Here is a 23,424-nt window from a genome sequence, read left to right as displayed (position 1 = left end):
AAAGCACATTCACAGGAGAGCTTGTGCTAGGAGTCAGTGTTCTATATCCCTGCTTCACCTATACCCCTATACACCTCTCTTACCCTTCCTGGTCTACTCTCAAAAAGGCTGCTATTGATCTTGTTGAAATCGTTAAAGTCAGATCATATCACTCTTCTGTTGAAAATCCTCCAATGATTCCCCATTTCACTCGACGTAAAAGCCAAAGACCTTGGAACATGTTAAGACCCTCCACTAAACAATGCAGGCTTCCCACCCCCACCAACACACAGATGTGCAACTCTGTGACCTTGCCTTCTTGGACTACGTTTCTCTTCCTTCACTCAGCTACAGACTGGTCTCCTCCTCAGCCCACTTTAAGGTCATAATACATCTTCACCTTCATTCTTGGAGGTTTGAAAACTTGCCACCCTGTTATCCCTACACACTAAAGACGTTATCCTGCCATTATTAACTGAAACTTGATGTCTCAGTCCATGCTGACTTTCATAGCTTTTAAAAGTTTAACTGGAGGGGATCCCTGGGTGTTTCAGCGGTTCAGCGCCTTCCTTTGACCCAGGGCGTGATCCTGGAATCCCGGGATCGAGTCCCGCATCGGGCTCCCTGCATGGAGCCTGCTTCTCCCTCTGCCTGTGTCTCAGTCTCTCTCTCTCTCTCTCTATCATGAATAAATAAATAAAATCTTAAAAAAAAAAAAAGTTTAACTGGAGTGATGAGGACCACACAGAAAGGCGAGGGCACTTCTTTGCCAGTGTGGTAGGGTGCTCAGTAAGCCCTGCACTGGCAGACACTGGCAGGGTTTCTGCATCCGGACAAAGGAGGAAAAAAAAAGTCAGAATAAAGCGAAGTAAGCCTCACACTCTCTGAACCTGGGCAAGCACGAAGTGTCTAGTGCCTGAGTCCCACTGATTGCTTCCCCCTGGAAACAGCTGGAGACTTGTACTGCTTTCCATTTCACAGAATTTGGAGCTAGAAAGGACCTAAGTTTCATTTAGCCTACTCCTCTGACTTCAAAGATGAGGACGCAGAGATCCCAGAAAGTTAAGCGGACTGTTCCAAGTCCTATAACCACTGGCAAAACTGGTACCCTTATCTTGGCAGTGGATGAGTGCTATGGCCACTAGTGATTTGTTCTCACACATACCCAGGTGAGGTGGGATATGACAGGAATGTAACACTTTAGGGATCAAAGGTGTTGAAAATGGATGCTGTCAACACAGGTTTCCTTCCCTTGGTAGGTGCCTGTAATAATTATTTACAAGGGTAGAAGCTCACCTAGTCAGTCATGTCCAAAAAGCTATGTTTTGTTTTTGTTTGTTTCTGTGCAGAAGTTTTTATATGTATTGACATTTAATCAAAGCCAAAATCTTAAAATAGACACAACATGCTTATGTGCAGGCGCACGCGCACACAGACACACACACACATACACACATTCATACACAAGCTTCCTTGGACAAAGAGACATTGTCTTTAGGTTGCAATTAAAGATATGCCAGCAAAAAAAAAAAAAAAAAAGAGAGAGAGATATGCCAGCTATTGGCTAAATCTTTTTGGAGCTAGCCACATCACTGTGAGTCACAAAATCCTGAAATCAGCCCCAAGTGATACACACAGAGACCCTGAGTGTAAATACATTATTACTGTCATGGGGTTAATCTGATCTTCCAAACCCCTGGAGACTTAAAGAGAAGTTTTAATGGTGGTTAAACAGGGAAAACCCACAGCAGACTGGATAAGAGAGTACAAGCTGTGTGGCTTTTTCAACCTCAGTTCACAGGCTTGAGTCTGGTGTAAGGTTAGGAACTGATCACTTTTAACAGATGGCTGGTGACCTGCGTGCAAAAGGAAGTCAGTTCAAGTTTTATTTCACCTTTTCTGAACAGGTGTGTTCACATCCGTCCAAGAAACATGTTGGAATTGTGAGAACTTCATCGCCATTCTTTCATAAAAAAGCCCAAGATTTAATGGGAATTAAATTTGGTTATCTTTTTATCCTTTTTACAGTAGTGCTTTCCTATAGGAATTTTTTTGAACAGTTTCAAACTGTTGGCTAAGAGTTCTTAGAACAGATGTGTTTTCCATATCTAGAAATAGCCTATGGTCAGATGTAATTTTATTTGAGTTTGTGATCCATTTGGATCAAAGGTGCTTTAGGGTAAGAGGCTGGTTTAGAAATAGCTTATTAAATTTCTTTTTTTAAAAAACTAAGAATTTAAAGAGAAAGCCAGAATATTTTATATTTGGGCATTTGAAAGGAATATTCTTCTCTCAAGAATTTTTTAACAATATGTAAAATTTTAAGATCCTTTTGTCATAATGTTTTAGCTTCAGTTTATTGGGTTCAGATCACAATTAGATTGAATGACTTTAATTGCTAACAATGATGGTATTAATCAAATTCATTGATGTTATCTTTTTCTGTTTTTGTCCTACTACATATACTTTGATAGAGTAATTAGCACATATTTTATCTTAAATAACTTCTTTTTTACAGATTTTCTGTGATTTGGAATTTAGACCTGTGGAATTACACAATATTTTTAAATGAGTGAATGGATGAACTTAAAATTAAATTGTACATGTCATGTCCAGATAAAGTAAAAAAAAAAAAAATCACTCACTAAAGGATTCAAATTTTACCTCCCTTTTGATGGTAATTCCTGAGCCACTCTGACCACATGTGTTGTCACCTGGTATCACAACATCATGCTGAGATAGAAAATTAGATGGTTGAAAGAAAGAGTTTTTCAAGCTTTTCTTATTATATTACATTACAGAATGGCCTCAATAAACAGCATTTTGTTTTTCAAAGTATATTTTGACTGCAAAGTCCAAAGCTGATTTAATATCCAGGCAGTGATCCAAGTTTTAAAAACACTTTATAGGGGCGCCTGGGTGGCTTATTCAATTGAGTATCTGGCCCTTGATTTCAGCTCAATTCATGATCTCAGGGTGGGGAGATAGAGCCTCGTGTGGGGCTCTGTGCTGGGCATGGAAGACTACTTAAGATGCCCTCTCTCTCTCTTATCCTGTCCTCCTCCCTTTCTAAACCTCCCCCTCAAAACAAATAAAATAAATAAATAATAAAAAATACTTTATACATGCCCTCAGTTCTGGTCATCTTGACATTATGATAGCTCAACATAATCACACTCTTTACGGCTTAAAAACTAAAAGCCAATTGATGAATACTACCGAGAAATAAACTAAAATGTAATTGTAATTGAGAACATAGTTATTGTATATGATTATTACATATTACATAACATAAATAAATCTATCTATATATTTATTATAGAAATGTAAACATTAATGTCTGTTAAAAGAAAAATGCTACATAAACAAGAAGGAGATAGTTGAGGTCATTCCATTTACATATTCTTGAAACTGATCTCCAGCACTTTTCACTGTGGTTGCTCTTGTTTAACTTTGAAGTTTTCCTTTAAAGTTCTCTCATCCCTGACTTCATGGTATGTTTTACTAATCTCTGTTTTTAAACAAATATTTTGTTGAGTAATACACTCTCTTTGTCATGACATTACATGTTAACTTCATAGCAATTTGGCCCAACGGCTTGCCTCCCAAATCCTGAGATTTTACAACTATGCTTTGGGCAATAGTTGCTAGTGGGCAAAAATATGTGCCTTCTTAGTTTTCAGTCCCAGTATATTTCCTTTGCAAATCCTACAATTTATTAACTCCATGGCAGATTGACACAAACCATGTTCCAAAATAAACACACAAAAAGACCTTCATTACTATAATATCCAGGTTGAGAAAAACTAGTATGGAAGCACAGAAATTCTAAGGAAAGGCTGCTGCCATGCTTAGGGGTCACTGCTCTGTGCTTAATCATCCTTAGCCATGTGTTCTGAGAAATCCCAGAACTAGGGACTTTTGCATCATGAGGCAGGGTAGCAATGCCATATTACCTACTATCAAGACACAATGCTATAAAAGTGAAGGTATTGTCTTTCTCTAGTTACACACTTAAATAAAAATATATTCTAGGTTTATCTTTTTGAATTAAAGAAAATTCACACACATACCTCAATATAACTTTGTTTCCATGGGTCTGTTATATATCTTTGGGGGAAATGCTAATACTATCACAGAGCTCCCACTAGTTAGCATTCAATCCCATATCAAAGGGTCTGTAACATGCCAGGGCATAAGGTTCACAGTAGCCCCTGGAGCTTGTGTGTCATTCTGGGGCTTGTCTTGTTTTCTCTCCTCCACCCCCTTTTCATGTTAGTATGATAGATGATAAGAGCTAATACTTACAAAGTATTTCAGATTCATGTGAGATTGTACATGGAAAGTGTTAGACACCACCTTTTATTATCCCTGTTCTACAGACAAACTAAGACTAGAGAGATTAAATCACCTTGCCTAAGGCCAAACAAACAAGCAGCACATGGTGTGGATGCAGAGACTGGAACCCAAGTTTGTATGCTTGATGCTAGGTCTAGGCTGTCAGCTTCCTTGGGCAAGCACCAGAGCCAGAGGCAGAGAGCGGGAGAGCATAGCATCAGAACACTGCCTTGGAAATCTGGCTCTGGTGCTTGCTAGCTGTGTTATCCTGGGAAGCTTCTGGGTCTCAGTCTCTCCATCTGTGAAATGGGATATTAATATGTGCCTCACAGGGTCACTGTCAGGATTACTGGGGTAATCTGTGTCACGGCTGAGCAAAGTAAGTGCTTAAAAAATGGTGAATATGATTAGTAACGAAGACTGCAGGATACTTGCTGACAACAAGGCTTGCCTGAGGACTGTAGTTTGGGGAAAGAAAAGCTATTGAATGTCTCTAAAACAGTGCTATGCTACTTTCTTCCATTTACAGCTTGTTTTCTGATGCCCGCTATCTTCTTTTTGTGAGATAACATAGCTACTGGGCAGCAATGACAGGTGGTATCAACAATAGCTCTTCTTTCTTCTCTTTCTAGTCAGATCTGTGAGGTGGTGGCAGCCATGTTCAGACAGATGCTTTTTAAGAAGTGGCAGGGTCCTTCTCTAGGGTCCCGATTTCTTAGTTTTTCACCTGTTTTAATGATTACCACAGACTTCTGAGATTTATAGGCTCTATTTCCTCTGCCCTTTAAGTCTTAGATAAATATAGAGACATTAATGTAAAAACTTTCTTCACCTCAGCTGTGACTTATGGGATCTAAAATGTAGGAGAAGGGGCCTTTCTCTACTCAATGGAGGGACATTACATCTGCCACTTCAGTTTCTGCTTCAGTAAAAAACAGGATGCATGATGAAAAATAATTTATAGATTAAACTGGCTTATACTGGCATGCACTATATATATGCACATTTATATTTATTAAAATGCTTTATCAATAGGATTGCAAATGCCAAAATAAAGAAATAAGGACACCAGAGATGAATGATACAGACATTATTTCATAACACCAGGGGACTTTTTGCTTTACATAAAATAATTGCTCTGTGGACATTTCTAATAGATTTGAAATGAGATTCAACCTCTTTAAAAATTACAAACAACATTTTTCACAGAGTACAGGGCATTCTGTTGTAAAGTGTCAGTGACACTCAATAAAAAAAAATGGTTGTGTTTAATACCATCTCATTACTACCTTGATATAAAAAAAATAACTGTGGCCCCAAATTTTACTTGCAGATCTGTTTTGCTTGCATTTTAACTTAATGGTTTGGAACCAGAACGTTAAACTACAAAGAAAGGGAAGGCATTAAAAAGTTTTTATTTGAGGGCAGACTATTTAATTAACTTTCTAATCATTTTTAGGGTAAAGTTATCTCATGGTTATTTCCACCGCTGTAGCAATTCTCTTCTAATGCAGTAATTTGATCGGTCAGGAACTTGAAAAATGCCATATACACAAAAACATTTTAGGATGGTGATTATCTATTGTAATATTTACCAAATATATTTTGCAGCTTTCTTTCAAGGGAACACATACTTTCTTCCAACCTAAAGTATGCTTAAAAGCAGGCTTCTCATGATTTTCTGAGGAACTATTTGACACATGGTACAATCATTGACATATGCATTTGTGTGCATTCGGTTTTCCACTACCACTTTTGATAAGTAAATTGCTTTCCACTTCTGCTCTTATTTCACTCCAGCAAAAAATACTAATGTTTCATGGGCTGCCGTAAGACAGCAATTTGAAGGCAGAGGAAAACGTGAAAAGTTAAGTCTCTGACAAACTTCAGTGAAATAGGACATCAGCCCCAATGGGTTGATGAGCACTTGGATTTCATTAAACTTTCGATGCTCATAATTATGCGTGTGATTTACAAGCATGTGAAATCACAGGCTGCCCCACTGGGGCTTGCCCCGGCACACCCTGCGTCCTCCTCCACATGCTCCCGTGGCTCCCGGGCGCCCAGGCCACTGTCTCTCAAGAGTCCCACCTCAATGGGTTCAGTCACCCGGACAATCAGCAGCTTTCAGCCTTATGTCCTCTCCTCCCCTGGTAAAAGGATTGCTTCAAAAAGCATCTTTTGAAATGAGGATCCAAGTAGATAGAGAGGGACAGGAGTCCAGTCACACTTGTTCCAATGATAGACAAGTCTTTTGGCTTTGTCTGCTGCACGTTGCTAGCCAAAAGGGCTGTTGTGGGTGTGAGCCTCTCTGTCTTCTGGCCGCTCATGAGAACTGAGTGGCAGAGAAAGCTGCGTGTTGGTTTTCTTGAGAGGCCACCCTGTAGGTAACAGGTGCAGGCTTGTCCTTACTGCACACACACAGAGCTAAGACTGACTTTCAGATCCGCGGTAGTCAGAAGTTTGGTAAAATTACCCTAGAATAACTTTTGGTGTCCTTGTCATTTTTAAAAGGGTTTACAGATATAAATGCAAACTACATACTTTAGGAACAGGAACAATAATGTTTTGCCAACTAGCTGAATACTAGGTTCCAAAAGGAACAAAAACAGGAAAAATTTAACAGGCAAAGCAACTGTCCAATTAGAATTGTTGAGATTTTAAAATATTATTTTTCAAAACTTTATATCAAGAATCTTACAGGGCAAAAGAATGAACTCATCTTCTCACTCAAAGTGGACAAGCAGTATGTATAGGCCAAATAAGTGACAAAAGGCATAGGTTAAATGACAACTAGGATCCAACCATTTGCTCCCAGTGGTCATTTCAGTAATAGCACTTGGGTATACTCTGGGCAGAGAAAACGCGTCTCATTCAATGTGTAACTGACCCAGGGGTTTGGTTCTGTCTAGATCAGCGCCTCTCATATTGGCACACATTGAAATCGAGAAAGCTGTAAAATCATACCAATGCTTAAGTTCCAATCCCAGACATGCAATTTAATTTGAACAGCAGGATTTCTGAAAGATCTTAGGCAATTATACTGTGCAGCCATTCTTGAGAACCACTGGTTTGTCATTCCCTAGGACTTCAGATAGATGAAGCTGGTTCTAGAACTTGCTGCAAGGTCTGACTCAGGATTCAGATATAAGCTCAATTTAAAGATTTCAAACTACCAGTATCTTAAAGAAGTTTTTACCCAGGGAGATAGTATAATTTTAAAAATTTCTGCCTTTGGGATAAAACAACAACAAACAACACATGTGCAAACATATACACACATACACACCCACAAATGATGATTTTAAAGATTGCACACCAGTTGAGCACTTGGATCATTCTTCAATGTACTAATGGTTAATTTACACGGTGCACTATAATCAAAAGTCTATCAAATCACTGCACACTCTTAAAACATTTTTCTGACTCACCCTTTACAGGGCAATTTCACAAAGCTCAGTCTTCTAGGGTTTGAGCTGTTGTGAATGGAATCATCTCTTCCCAAATGAATGGCAGTTTAAATTCATATGGCATAGGAATTTATTGCATTCAATCCAACTCAACAATTTATTTCCTGTAGGAAGGAAAGTCAATTCTTCAGCTTGTGTTTTGCATTTTTGCATATAACTTTGGTTTGGTGAGACATAGACAATTACGTGTGCTGAAATCTCCTACAAGTATAGGCAGCACAATATGGGTGTTTAAAATAAGACATCATATTTTTAGCTTCAGATAGGACCACTTAGGGAAGAGTTGTCGAAGTTCCCTGGGTGATCGGCTATGCTGATGGCACTTCTCTGAAGTAGCTTGAAGAATTTCAAGAATTTACCAGCTTTACTAGGGCTGGTAAAGGTTTGAGGATATCAACCAAGTCCAGTTTCTTGCCACGAAAGGGTCAATCCTTTACCAGGTGACAGAAATTCCTGCTGATTCTTAATTGACAATTAGCAGAAATGGAATTCCAGTTTCCCTTATAGCAAGCACTAGCTTTTAGAAACTCTTATAATCAGGAATTCCTCTTTATGTTTGACTCAAACTGGTCATTATTTAATATTCATGGGGGGGAGGAAACCTTCACTGTGGTTTGTCTTGCTTCCGTTTCAAACATATGAAGGTTAGGTTTTAGTATACATTATTAATTTCTGTGATCTGAGTATTGCAATCAGCATTTTAGTCAGTGGAAAAAGCTTTATGTCCTCTCTTAGAATTTTAAAACTGAAAGAACAGAAGTTATATACATAATAATTTATGAAAATGGTATTTGTGTTTTTATGTAAAATGATTGTTGATGAGCACAGAATACTGCCACAAACACACTAACGTTACCCATATATCAAGAAGCCTGAAAAAATTACTGTGAAATAGGTGTGAAAATATTTTTACTGCAGAAGTCTCTGAGGGGCATATCACAAAAATCAGTGGTAGGATCACTCCACAATTGTGTTGGCATCTGCCCCAACATACCAACAGTGGCCTCTTCTAACACTTCCAATTCATGACTTGTGATGGAAGTTTCATGGAGCCTAAGATAAGGGACAGTCATAGCATCACCTGCCTGAGGGAACAAGGCTGTGGTCTCATTGCTCACTATACAGTATGCACTCAAATATCCATGTGATTGGTTCTTATCTTATTGACATCACTAGTCCCAAACTCCAAGAGAATTCAAATATTGCACTTTAAAATATGTCATATTATATATTCTACAAATGTTGAATAATGAGCTTGAAGTTTTTTAAGTCCTAAAAGCCCTGGAACTGTCCTAGGAAACAAGACACAAAGGGTGTTCCACAGAATTTCCAGAGGCCTGCAGAACATAGATACTCTAGAACCATGGCACTGTCATAATCTGGCTTGTGCAATTTTATTGCATGATGAAATGTCTCAAAGTCGGAGAAGATAAACTTTCATTCATTATCACAATAAATGGGCATAAATTGAGGCATTTTGAAGGAGCCCCAATTAAAAGAGGCATTTTGAAGGAGCCCCAATTAAAAGGCAGTCATTAATTAGCCATTTAAATTGAAGTAGAAACAAGAACATGAGTTCCTTACTTCGTACGACAAAATTGAGACCATTTCTTATACCTACATTTTATCATGCATTATCTTTTTAAAACCAATACTGTTATTCAAATAATATTTAGAAGCTATATATTATTCTTTCAAATACTTGAAAATATATTCCAAAGCCACTGGCAATGTGTATCACGGTTTATGTCCTTCATCTCAGTAATGCTCCTTCTATAAATGGACATTAAGAAGTCATTCATGAGCAGGTTAGACAATACACACGAGAATGATAAGTCATATTTTTTACACTGATAAAAAGAAAATACTGGAGTCACTCTAAATGTCTCGTAATTAGGAAATGGAATACCCAGAAAAGATAAAAACTAAAGTTTTGAGAGAAGTTTTCAACTGTTAACATATTCATGACAAAGTGTTATGTCAAAAAAAGAAGGCTAAAAAGATGTATATACAGTTTGATTTCAATTTTATTTTAAAGCTGCTTAGGAGAAAAACAACAAGAAAACATGTTCTTGTGTGTTTCCACATTTATTAATATGGACCTGTATTACCTGTGCAGTCAGGATAAGTTCATCTAGTTTTAATATAAAAGCTGGAAGTATATCAAAATGTTAGTGGTGGTATCCTTTAACTGATGAGATTATAGGTGATGATTTTGAAAATACATTCTCCAAATTTTTTCCTTCATAGAGAGTATGCTTAACTTGCACAGTAAGAAAAATACACTGCTAGTGAGTAATGTTCTTGCTGTTGTATCTTAATCCTTGCTCCTTAGGTACCACTGGCAGTGAATTACCAGAATACATTTCAAAATGTATTTACTGAAGTCTCATGTGCAAAACATTAATGCTTCATTTTAAGAGACTTTTGGTGATTTGCTCTGAATTCTAATGAAAATTTTTACTGGGGAAAATTGAAACTACTGAGTTAAACAGATTTTCCAAATGATCTGTGTGTTGGTGTTAAAGTCCTTTTCCAAAAAGGACCATAAGTACCACAAAGTGCTTCTCTTATGCAGAATGTCTTGGTGACACTGTCACAATGCACACCTGAATTTGGGTGGTACCAACAACATGGATTTTAGAATCCCTCTATTCTAACTGAATCATTCTAATTATTTTACATGGTAGGTAATGAACCGATATCAGGAATATACCTCTACTTTTTCCAACTTGTTTCTTCTGGTTCTGATGTTCTTACCTTTGAGAAGAGCTCAATACAGCAAGGAGGAGTTCATTTCCATATGAGTAGAAGAGTATAAATCCTCCTTTGACTTTTTTCCCCAGGTAAAAAATAAAAAAGAAAACCAGTTCTTCTCAAATCATACTGTTTCTTTGTTTCACTCTAAATTAGTCATGAGCTCTTGAGTGTGCCTTGATTGATTTTAAAATGCCACAATTTGCTTTATAGCTTAGCACTGCTCATAGTAAAGTATGTTATGCTCTTGTCAAACACACTTGACAAACATTTATTTATACACTACTAGATTATTTAACATGAGAATTCAAATTGGAGAAGTCAGAAAGAAGGCAGTATATGCGCATATGTAATATAAAAATGGCCAATTATAGATGAAAACATTTGACTTACCTGTAAAAACATTGTACAACAAAGGCACAGTAAAAGTAGCATTTTTTTATGACACAGACTCAAAAACAGATGTGGTAAGAGAATGCTTTGCTATTGCCAAAATAACCGAAAGACCTCTTTGTGTCTACTAGCAAGTGCTGATACACAATTCTAAGTATTATGCCTGTTAAGCAACATTTAAACACATACTTCATAAAATCAAGAATTATTTTAAATGTGTAAATTACATAAGGAAAGCATGTCAAGATATCAACCTGATTGCACTGCTTACCAAATAACATTTAAAATTTAATGTCGCCGTCCCAATTTAGTTGCCATAATTATTGTCCCCTTATGTTGAATCCTTATTTTCTCCTTAAATATTATTTCTTTTATTACAAATACTTTTAATGAGAATGGTAACAACTAAAATAAAATTAACATAGCCAGAACAAAAATAAATAAAATTTAAAAAGCCAACCTTTATTCCACTTTGAACAAGTTTGTGAATGTCCAAATAAGGCTCCTTGAAAATTTCTCCTTCGGGGGTAAGGATCTTCACGTATCCTTCTTTTTCCAGAATGAAGAGACGGTGAGAGCCATCCCCACTATGCAGGGCGCCGACAGGCTGGCGCAGCCCACTCACAACCTCCTGAATACAGAAGCAGTTGTGTTTGTGCTTTCTAAACAAATTAAAGAAAACCGGTAAGCTTTTCTTGAGGTGAAGGATGTAAAGAATGCACTTAGCATCCTTTTCAAAATATATTTCCTCTAGGTACCAATGGTTTTGAGAATCGTGACATGCTGTTAACCCAAGTCACAATATGAGTCTTTTAAATTCTTTTCAGTGGAACAAATAAAACAGCCTCTATCAAAAAGTCAAAGAGAAATTTAAAATAAAAATTTTACATATTTTAAAATTTAATATGCTCATCATCTTATCTTTCACTGACTATAATTAAAATTTAGCTTTACTCTAATAAAAGGCCTTCAGAGAGAAAGCTCTAAGATCTATTTATAAAACTCTGATTTGCTAATAATAATTGTGCTGAATATTTCCATAAGCTAACAACAATCATAAAGGTCAAGCTTAAAACTATAATCATGAAGTTCACATGAATCACAGAGAAGCCAAACTTATAATAAAAGATTAGTCTAAGCATTAAAAGCATTTAAGCAAATATGATATTAGAGAAGCAAACTACCAAAAAGGAAAAAAAAAAGCATCTGGAGGATATAGCTGCTGGAATCAAGCACAGACAGTTGATTCACTATCAAAACCACAAGATTTGTCAGTTGGTTTTTTTGTTTTTGTTTTTTAAGATTAAAGAGCATTTATCTTTATGAACCTGCTGATCTCTTCCACTTTGTCATATTCTTCCATCTGGTCCAAGTAGTTAGATGCTGGTCCTCTGATTTGTTTTCTTGGAAAATCTGGAAAGCACAACCCACCATCTTTTCTTGCGTAGTAAAAGCAAAACTCTTCAGCAGTAGTTTGAATGAAACCTTTAAAGAAATGCAAAAAGACTGATGAAAAATATTTAGCATCACAGTAAAAACATCCTATTTAAGAGATAAAATACAGGAAAAAATTTTTTAGAAACAATATGAATATCCTAGAAAAATAATGAAAGAAAAACTTTTTTTTTTTTTTGGGGGGGGCTTGGGATTTCCATTTTTAACCAAAAGTTAAGAATTTCAATTAAAATGAAACAATATTGCATTGGATATTTCAAAAGACTCAAACAAAATACACATAATACAAATCCAGCATTAATCTTGTTATTGCATTGGCTCTGTTTGCAAGCTTCTTCAGTTACCATATGTTGTACTTATAAGTTTATCTGATCACTATTCAGCACTTTTTCCCCCTACAGTAATAATAAATAACTTCTTAAGAAGAACACATTAGAATGAGAAAGAGATGGGCCATCATGGGGCCAAGTTGGGTCATTTTATAATTCTTTTTGTACTGTCACTCACTCCTTATATGCTGTAATAAATGTCTGGCTCACTACAATGGTGCTAAGAACAGAGCGTCCATTTTCAAATACATATGTGATATGCCCTTTTCCTATCCCTCTTATAGAAAATCCATGATTATTTTCTAAGACAGAAACTGTATTTAAAATATCCCTTCAAAAAAAATTAAAAAAAATAAAATATCCCTTTAGTCTTCTCAATTAGAAAGCTGGTAAGCCACCCACACCAAAAAATAATAATAATAAGTCAAAACAAAAATGCAAAACAGATACTTAAAGAGATCTGAAAGATGTTTTCTCTTTTTGTACAAATTGACAATATTTATCAAATAAAAACAGCTATATTTGACTAAAAAAGAACAGGACTTTATGACAAAAAAAAGAATTTTGACATTATTTTCACAATTGGATTAATAAGGTATTAGGTGTTTTGGGGGGAGGGCATATTACTAAGATTCCTTCCATATTCTGATGATTTCTGCTCTCAAAATATGATATTGCTACCAGACTTGACCTTGTATAATGTCCTAACTTCCTGCTGCAGGTCTCACATCTTTATGGATAATGTTTTGATTTTTACCTAACAAATCAGATTACTGTACACCTAACAGCTTTGTGATAAAGGCACCTTGTAACTTAGCTGATGTTTAGAAGTTGTATGATTCACCCAGGATTCCAAGGATTTCCAAGAACAAGAATTTGGGACAACCAAGTGACACTTACCGGTAGAACATGGTAAAACTCTATTTTCTATGAGCTAGACCTACGGCCCCTCAAACCTAAAACTAATCTTAGAATTCTGAGGGTCTTGAGGTACATTTTGACCTAACTTTTGGGTAAAATGTATCACTCCTAAATTTCCGAGACAGACTCTTCAAGGCTAGTATGTGATTAGGCTATTGGGAAACATCTTCTTGGAAATCAGGCAAGTGAGAGCAGATGTCCTTGGGAGAGAGACAGAGAGAGAGACAGAGAGAGAGAGAGAGAGAGTGTGTGTCTGGGTGGGGGTGGGGGTGAGACTGAAAGGAGGCATGGCAGCTGGGAGGGGTGCTCTATGGGAGGGACAAGGCAGCTGGAAGGAGGTTATCTTTCTTTGAAAAAATTCAGGGATTAGAAATTGGGGAGAGGAATGAAGGCTGCAGCCGCATTCACTCTTCTTCAGCAATTCCCTGTTTACAAAAGATAACTTTTTCTCCCCCATTCTTTCCCAGCTAAGCATATAGATGAAAACTGCCCAGTAGTGTTGAACAAGTCTATTTGATGTAAAAAGAAGAAAAGGAAAACTGCATTGCTAAATCAAACTTTTTGCAGTTTTGGGCTAGATCTTTTTTTGGGGACACACACAGAGCTCCCATCAGGCAGCAAGATCTCCATGCCAATATTATGCATGCAGAAATACTGTCATACTATGGATATATTTATAACTGAATGTGTAAATGAGAAATTTTGTTTTAATGTGATATTTACCTGAAGGATCACAAAAAAATTTCAAAGTGCAACTGAGAAGAAATTTCAAGTTTGCTTTTCAAAAAGTAACTGTATTCCAGGATTACAGTATGCAAAACCATGCCATTTTAAGAGAAAATTAATAAACAGTGCTGATGGCTGATTCTATTTTACAAGGAGTTATTAGCTGGAGACAAACATGCAGCAGCGAGAAATCATTTTCAAATGGAATATCTGAGAATTAATGACTACAGATTAATAAACTCTATGGCTCCAGAGGTGTTTTCTTACCAAATTAAAACAAAAACAAAAAGGCATTATTAATGAATTACTACAAATTTTTTACAGAATCTAAGCAAACGGAGTTAAGTGTGAAGGAGGGAGCTAACTCAAAAGACTTTCTCATAAAAGTAAGGGCATTTTCCTCATAATTACAATATTTGAATTGCAACATCTGATACTTTTATTAATACTTTAACTTAAAGAATCTGATTTTGTGGACAGTGATTAGTAAGATATATTTTGCTGTGAAGAGCTAACAGGGACCTGGTTTCAGGACACTGGGCTTACATTTATTGCCAGGGAAGTTATAATTTACCAAATGGCACCTGTCTATTTGGAACAATACCCTGAAGAGCATTTTACTGAAGGTGGGTATTTAATTCACCCTGGATCATCACAGTATGATCAAGTCTACTAATGATGGAAATGCACTGATTATTCCAGCAGCTGCATTAAAAAAAAATTCCTGATAATTTATCAAATATCGTTGACCTAAAATTATTCTCCTGTGTCATGATGAATCCAGTCCTACTATGCCACAAAACACCCTGTAACATACTGATGTAAATAAATATTCTCTGTGGAATATTCTAAGCTCTGGCTTTTCTCTTGGCCATGTATGCTAGGGAAAAGCTACTTTTCCTCATTGTATATGCTGTTCACCATGATAAGGAAAAAACAAAACAAAACCCATGGTCAGTAAGGCTGCATTTGGCAGCATTTTCTAATAGAGGTAGTGGATTTTGATGTATCCATCCATTCTGTCCTGTTTGCTTTCCTGGGGACAAATAAGACACATGTGTAAGATATCTGACGGGGGTCAGGAGTGGCTATGGAATCAAACCCTTGACCTTGGCCTCATTAGCAACAGGATTAAGCCAACCGAACTAATTGTATACAAGCGTTTCACACTAAATAACCTACAGCTGAAGAGATGGTGGTCTAGGAGTGATAAAAACTATACCATGATTCTCATGGTAACAGGTGAAGACGCAAGGCTAATTTAGCAGGTCCGTTTATATGCTTCCCACACAGTGTACTATGCCATCACCGAGTTGAATAGCAAAACATTTACCCTGCTCCCATACTGCAGGCAAAAAACAGGACCAGTGGTGCAAGCAAGGAGCTCCTGTGTGCGTGTGTGGTTTGTTTTTTCGAATGCAATTTGGTTATTCTTAGAAGCTTTAAGAATTTACTTCCCTAAGTCAATTCACAACTGGAGAATACTACGACTAATAAAACACTAGTGTATCCTCATGATGGACTTAATTTCTTATGTTTTGAAAATAGGCAGACTGAATATTTCTGAATTAAAGTTTCTAAAAAGCAGTTATCTTCCAGATGTGCATGTATCCCGAAGTGACTGGTGTTTTCTTAAAGTCATGAAGGTGAAGCAAAGGGATAGAGCATTTGTATTTTTATTTCTTGGCCTACTGGGCAATTGGGGAAAAATGAAGATGCCTCTGAAATTTCTTTTTTTCCTCTCTCAACTCCTTACAGCATTTGCCTTAGTCATGTATTTTCAAGTTTTTGATGTGCAGAAAGATGAGGCTATTAATGAGAATAGTCAAATATATTGACTTCTTATAAGAAAGTATCACAAAAAAATCTATTTTTCACACTTTTGAACTCCAGAGAAAAGTAAACCGTGTCATTAAGTAGACTTAAGAAGTTGAAAATATTAAAAATTTGCTTTGAGGGCAATTTCTGAAAAATAAGTGTTCTATAATTGTAAAGAGCCTCTGTGTTGGGACAAGGGCTGTGGGGAGGATTACCATCTTATCTATCATACTTTAGAAAATGGTCAACTGTGTGCCAAGGATCAGTCTGGAAACAAATCAATTAACATAAATTAACACAAAGTGTGTTTTTACAACTTACTTTTGGGACAAGTATTTAGGGTGATTATTAGCATTTGACAGATGCAGGGGAAGTCCCCTCTGCTGGTTGCTAAAGCCTGTAGCCTGTCCCTGGAAAGCACCCTTGCTGCTCTATCCACCACTGGAGTGGAGCTTTCATCTGGTTATCTTTCAAGGCAGCCTGGGTGGCCACCAAAAGCACTTGACATCTTGATGCACTTCAGCAGTTTTACATATATACAAACTTTGTAGAAAAATAAATTTGTCATTCGTCACCACATATGTTGATCCTGGGGAGCGAGGTGCTTGCAGTTCTGGCTTTTGAGCTATTTGCTGCGCTCTCTCTTTTGCTGGATACTGCTTTTTGTTGTTTGTTTTGGAAGCTAAAATAACGTCACATCTATGGAGAACTTATGGGTGAGTCCTTAAATCCACCATAGTTGTATTTATCTCAGGTAGATAAAGGTAGGAGAAAATGGTTAAGTGTCCATATTACTTTCAAATTATATTGGTAAAGCCGAACCTTGGAGACTTGAAATTTGCAGTAAACCTTTATGGTACCTAATCTGTTATCGCTTCTCAGCAGGACATCTAGGCTACCCTGACCTGTCCCACTCTGCTTTGGGGAATGTGATAAAGAGGAAGAAACAGCTGGTTTAAGAAAAGCCTTACAAACATGGCTGTAGTTTATAGAAACAATAATAATATTTTCACATGAATGGGTTTAGATACTTGTCATGGTACCCCAGAGGAAGCAAGCAATCCTAGTCAAAATGTTTTCTTAGGTTATTAAGGCAACTCTATACAAAAATTAAAAATGTACACTTTTCAAAAAAAATGTACACTTTTCTGGATCAGAGAAAAATGTAAAATATGCATAGCAGTTAAAAAAGTTCTCCAAGTGCATCCTACAGTTCTTAAAGCTTAGCCTTCCCTGAGTGTCATTTAGTTGTAGAAACTGTTAGCTTCAGTAGATTTGTTTGTGTGTGACTTTGCCTAACTAAACAGAATCTGTCTCATTAAATTCTTTTGTATCTCTATGTTGACTCTTCCAACTAGAGCAACAACAACCAAAGTCTATAAACTTTTGATGGTAAAAGTAATCAAGGTCCAGGGACCTATGTGTATATTAGGGTCCAAATATGGTAATGAGGTATATTTGTGACACTGTCAGCCTAAGAACTTCTCTAGCTATCCTATCACTTCCTCGCCACACAGCTTTGGTTAAGGCATTTAACTTCTTCCGAGGTTTGGTTATCTTCATTGGTCAAATGGAGAGGACTCCACGTTTCCTACTTGCAGCACAGAGTTTTTGAGGAGCAAATTAGGCATTGTACATGAAGGCATTGTACATGAAGGTGCTTTGTAAGATGTTACTTTGTTTGGATTTCTAATGATACTTTATTCAAGGAAGAAAGACCTTAAGAGTCCAAGTCCAAGTCCGTGGACAATCTGCACTTTTTTATCAGCTAAGTAGAAGAGGAGGCTGTCTTGATATTGATGCTGATGGATGAAGATGACACCAACAAGAAATTTGTACTGAAAATCCAATGTGTGTAAAGATTACCAATGTATTATCGATTTAGCAAATGTAAAACACCTCATCAAAACGAACATACTGTTTGTATACTGAAATAACAGTAATTCTAACAGCAAGGAAATGTTACAACTTTGTAAATGGTTAATTGTGAGGCCAAAACAGGTATATGGGAAGGTGAGAAAATTTTTACCCTCTTAGAAGTGAGCATGTAAGAACAGGTATCTTATAAGGATATTCTGCAGTAGTTTATTTAATTTATCCATTTTATTTTATTTTTTACCTGGAATATGGCTTCGGCAAGTATAAAAGAATTCTTTGCAATAGTCTTTGCAGAGCAGGGGAAGTACAAGGTCTCTTTCCAAGGCTTCTCTTTCAGGTGAGTGAAACAGGCTCTGGGAATATGGAGAGCAAAGTGCACATTTGATTTCCTCCAGTAACTTCCCACATTCTGTGTTGTTGGTCATAGAAAATATCTGAAAGCCATAAATCAGAAACAAACTTCTTTTTAGTCAGGTGACGTTAGGTTTAGTTCTGTTTTGTTTTGTTTTGTTTTGTTTTTGTAATCATATAAGTAGAATCACGTAGTTTAGCCAATGCTGTTGTCTGAAATTACCGTGTCACAAATACAGAATGCTTTAAATAAGGATGTAAGTAAGGTCTCTTGGCCTGGAATGGGGAAGCAGAGGGTAAGGATGCACAAAAGTGCTTCTTACTCTTGCAAATCAAAGTCTATTTATCTTTTGGGGTATGAAAAATTAAATGACAACTGTATTGAGACGCTTTACCATTTTACTCTGCATCAAAGTGTATGGTGACTGATATTTAACTTTAAAACTATAAAACTTTAAAACTCTTTAAAACTTTATCCAACTGCAAGCAAAGCAGTTTTTAAGACATGGTTATTTGGGTCTTAGGTAAAAATATATTTCACTCCTGATATTCCTAATATGATATTCTCAGGGATATTACTGGAATTACATTTCTCTAATTTCAGTTAATTTTCAGTCTACAGATTGCACAGGCAGAGTTTCCTAAAGTGGGGGAAATACCTCCTTTTCATGTTGCATAAAAATAGTATATGAAGCTGAATAAAACTGATTTAAGACCAATTTTTATTATTCATTTTATCTTAGCCAGGAAAAACTTTCTAACTAGCTCCTCAGGTATGTTATATGCATGAATCAACACAGGAGTTTAATAAAAGTGCTTTTGTATAGGATTTAGTGAATTTTAGTAAAACAAGGAATATCTTTATCTTTATCTATACAGTATAATGTCTTTTATTCCAGTAAGACCAATTTGGGAGTTACAAATTCAGTACAGTTAGTAATTGGTTGATAAAGTAGGTCTTGATGTCTAGTACTAACTTAAAAAAATTATTTTAAGAGCTCCTTTAATAAATATAGAAGACAATACCAGCACAATAGTGAGACAATATTTAGACGGCACTGGTTTTTCATAATAAAAAACATAATGGGAATGAATTTTATACCTTTTTTGTTTATGTATCTATATTTATACTTTATTTCTTTAGAACTAGGAACTGAAATTACCATCTGAAACTTCAGATCATTGTTTAAGGCAAATACTTCATTCACAAGGAGATTCTGATCTAAGTAAATGTGTTGGCTTCTATTTTTTAGGATAAACATATTCTAGTTGATCACAAAATTTGGACCTGAAAGAACAAAGCAACTAAAAAATATCATTGAATATAAGCATGCTAAAATGTTAGCATGCAGGGATTGAAAGTTCCTTCTATGTTACCCTATTTCAAAAAAATATATATATATGCAATGTGTTGTAACTCTCTACAACAGTTAGAAAAGTTATTATTAATCACAATTATATTTACATTTTGATTTTTATCAATTTATTTAAATGACAATTGCTTAAATGGTTAAAGTTTTCTAAAAGGAAACATATGCCAGGCACTTAGAATTTGCATTCCAAGAATGTTTTAAATGTCTTTTATTGTCCATACTCTGGCAGACCTCACCAGATCTATTCAATATTAATACTGTTCAACTTTGTTCTGTTTGCTTATCGTATAGCAGTCCACTAAGAACAAAACAACTGCAGGATGCTGAAGCCACCTTTTTTGCTGGCTGAAAAACTGGAATGTAACTACCTTTAGTTTTATGGAGAATATGCATGCTTCCATTTTTTTACAGCTGAAACAAAATGATTCCCATATACTCTCCCAGCTGCTGTCCAGGAAGAGCTTGATTTTAGTACCTAAAGAATTTTCTCTTTTACAATTTTTGGAATGTGTCCTGGCCACAAGATCTCTCATGAAAAGTTTCAGAAATAAGACTCAATAAATTATCTGAAATCAAGTATAATATTATTCTTTGTAGAGTTTCATGCTGTTCTGGCCCAGCAGGATGGTAACATTTTGCTCTGTGTGAGGTCTGCAGTGTAAATACCTATTTGAAGATAGATAGAGCCATCATTCTGGCTTTGGTTTCAATGAACCAATAGTCTTACTGAAGTCAATTAAACTGACTCAGTCCAAGATGCAACACTGTTTTAGACAGATGAGTCTTGGTGTGTGTAGGGAAGTTTTTCTTTTCTCGCCTATGTGCTCCTGTCGATATAGGTCCTTAACTTTATGTCTGACAACATCATCAATCTTAAGAAGAAATTTAAGCTAATTTCCTGCTTCGATTTTAAAAAGCCATATATGAAACCATCAAATTATAGTGGTTTAAACTAAACATACTTTGAAAGTCATGTAAAACTTCGAAACATTATTACAGCATGCCTAGTAATGATTGTGGCTGTTGCTGACTAATTTATAACATCTGGCAGGTCATCCTTTAATCTTTAGCCACAAGAAAGTAAAATCCATAGAAGAAAGGTAAGATAAATACTGAAATACACAGTGAAGCGTGTGGCCTACCACTATAGCTTATCAACAAATAGTAAAATGGGTGACAGAGACCTTCTGTATTTCTCTTTATTTATCAAGTAACTGAACAAAGAAGATAAAAAGGCACCCACATGGGTTCGATGAGCAGACAAAAGGAGAAAATACATGACAGTATATTAAGATGTCGCCTTAAGATCACTTGGTACACAAAAAGTTATTTCTAAAAATCATATGCCTACAAGGTTGTTCAGCTGTTGGGTAGAACACATGCGACTCTGGACTATAGTGCTGGATTATGTCATTAAAGAGTTCAGTTTCAATTTTAGGCTAATATGTAAATAGATCATTGTACTAAGGCAGCTGTTAAAGGGACCCCAGGATGAGTTATTTGTTTAGTTGGATGTGTTCAACAATAGCCTTTGTCCCTGAAAGAGCCAGAGCAAACAAATGATTGTAAAAGGGCACACTTGAAAACAATTACTTTTCACCCATTCCTTGACAGCTTCGCTGTGAAACCACCCAAGGTAGAGAGAGCGTCTATGCCTCTGTGGCTACAAGTTAAGTTTTAGAAATGGGGGTATTTCAGTTGGCTGCAGATTCAGTTTGGCTAATGGGAATTAGATCCTTTTAGCATGTTGTGTTTAGAAGCTGCAAAGATATTGCCAAGACAATATAACCTCCTAAATTTTGGTAGTATTTATTTATAATGGTAGTTAATTATCTCGTTACAATACATAAAATTACTAAAATATACCCCAAAATTAAAATATAAAGGCGTGATACCACGGCCAAAGAATTGAACTCAATGCTAGTTCATTACATTAAAGAAAATGTGTTAGTTCAGAAACTGGATTTAATTGCACAGTTGAGCATGCTCAGTATTCCTACCTCGTTGGCTACTATCTATGAAATTTCTTCCTGTAGGAGAATGCTATGCCTGTACCTTCTTGAAAAGTTGCAGAAATCCTTCTTGGTATTTTTTTTTTTCATAAACGAAAACGGGTCCTTTCAAATAGCCATCATCTCTCCTGTACACACATTATGAAATAAGACCCTAACATATATTATAAGCCAGAAAGGCTTAGGGGAAAACAGGGAAACACTGAAGTTTATTATAAAATAACATGTTTTAAAAACTATTAAAACTTGAGAACTAACACAGGTCAAGAATGCACATGCACAGCTATATCACTCTCCTGGTTTGAACAATTTGAGTATTGTTAGTTTATAAAGCACTTGTAATGGAACCAGCAAAGTCTAGTGTACCAAATTTAATTCAGACACATTTTCCAAATGAGTAGGGGTTTGTTGGAGATTGGAAGCACGTAAAACGGAAAGGAATGTGGATAGCTAACGTGGCAGATTTCTTCCTAAAGAATGATTTCTTGAAAAAAAATTTATATAACTCCTCTTAAGGGTTATAACTCCCCTCAGTTCCTCCCCCCACCCCTCCAACTCCCTACTATATTTAGTTAGCAAAGTTTTCATTCCTCATGTTCCTGGAAGAGTTCAGTATTGCAGGGGTCTGCAGATCATTGGTATATTCACAATGCACACTGCAAACAGGGAGACTTAATGGCAAATATTTCTAAACCTTTCTATGAATTTCCTGGTTCCTTTGGGCTCCTGGTAAAACCCTGCAGATGATATGAATGTAGCTTTTTTGTAATTTAATTCAATTACCACACAGGAGCTTAATGACATTGTTTTGAATCAAATGCTGGAATATCTGTTCCCTGAATCTCAAGACTACTGCTGCATATGGTAAGAATAAAGAGAGAGTTGCAGCTGAAAACCTGCAGCAAGACAGTTCTCACTCATCTGGGAATAGAGGGAGTTGGACAAATGCTCCCTCAAAAGGCATGAACATTTGGACAGAGCTGGGGACTGAAAGAGAATGATGTTCTCTAGTTTCACCCATTAGTGAACCAACTAACAAACACAATGGTGTTGTTGTTATTCTTTTGCCATAAGCAACAGGACTCTGTGTGTGGGCAGCAGTTTAGTGGGGAGGAGGATAAGTCGACCCCTTTTTGTCCTATTGATTTTTTCCTATTTGCATGACTTGAGCAAATTAAATGATGCAATATGGCTTTTTGTTACAAAACAAAGTGAGAGATACCACCCAGACACATATGTTGATTCGTAGGAGCTGTTTACATGAGAATAGAGTGAAATCTACCGTGAACTGAGCATAAAAATTAGATTCAGCCTGGGTATTTTTTTTTTTTTAAATGCCTGGGCCAGCAAGACTGAAGCACAAGTTTTCCAAGAGTCTCTCAGACCTTGACAACTGCAGTGTTGTAACGGAGGAATTCTTAATTAAACCTAAAATGGGGAAAGGGAGGGGGAGCAAAGACACCTGATTGTTTATTTCACGTGCAGTGATTGTTAATGACGTGATTCTCCACCCCCCCTTGCAGTACAGTGGATAGCACACGTTGCTGCATCCCATGACAAGAAAGATGTTGCAAACTCAAAGATAAGCTTGCCTTTACGCTCAACCAACACTGTTTCATATTTG

The 23,424-nt window shown here is 36.4% G+C and overlaps 1 protein-coding gene across 5 annotated transcripts in view; it reads right to left on the bottom strand.

Moving 5' to 3' along the window:
• Positions 1–23,424, bottom strand: part of HHIP (hedgehog interacting protein) — a 93,551-nt gene that overhangs the window by 68,517 nt on the left and 1,610 nt on the right. For all 5 annotated transcript variants that reach the window (XM_072773437.1, XM_072773433.1, XM_072773434.1 and 2 more), the window contains exons 2-4: positions 18,306–18,498; positions 12,266–12,422; positions 11,398–11,599 (exon numbers count right to left, since the gene is read on the bottom strand). In XM_072773437.1, coding sequence (XP_072629538.1) covers positions 11,398–11,599; positions 12,266–12,422; positions 18,306–18,498 — 552 coding nt within the window. The remainder of the gene's footprint in view (positions 1–11,397; positions 11,600–12,265; positions 12,423–18,305; positions 18,499–23,424) is intronic.

This window comes from Canis lupus, chromosome 13, assembly GCF_048164855.1.
Source record: "Canis lupus baileyi chromosome 13, mCanLup2.hap1, whole genome shotgun sequence".
NCBI classification, from domain to species: Eukaryota; Metazoa; Chordata; class Mammalia; order Carnivora; family Canidae; genus Canis; species Canis lupus.
Note: the sequence above shows the minus strand (reverse complement) of the source record. Positions and strands in the feature narration are given on the sequence as shown.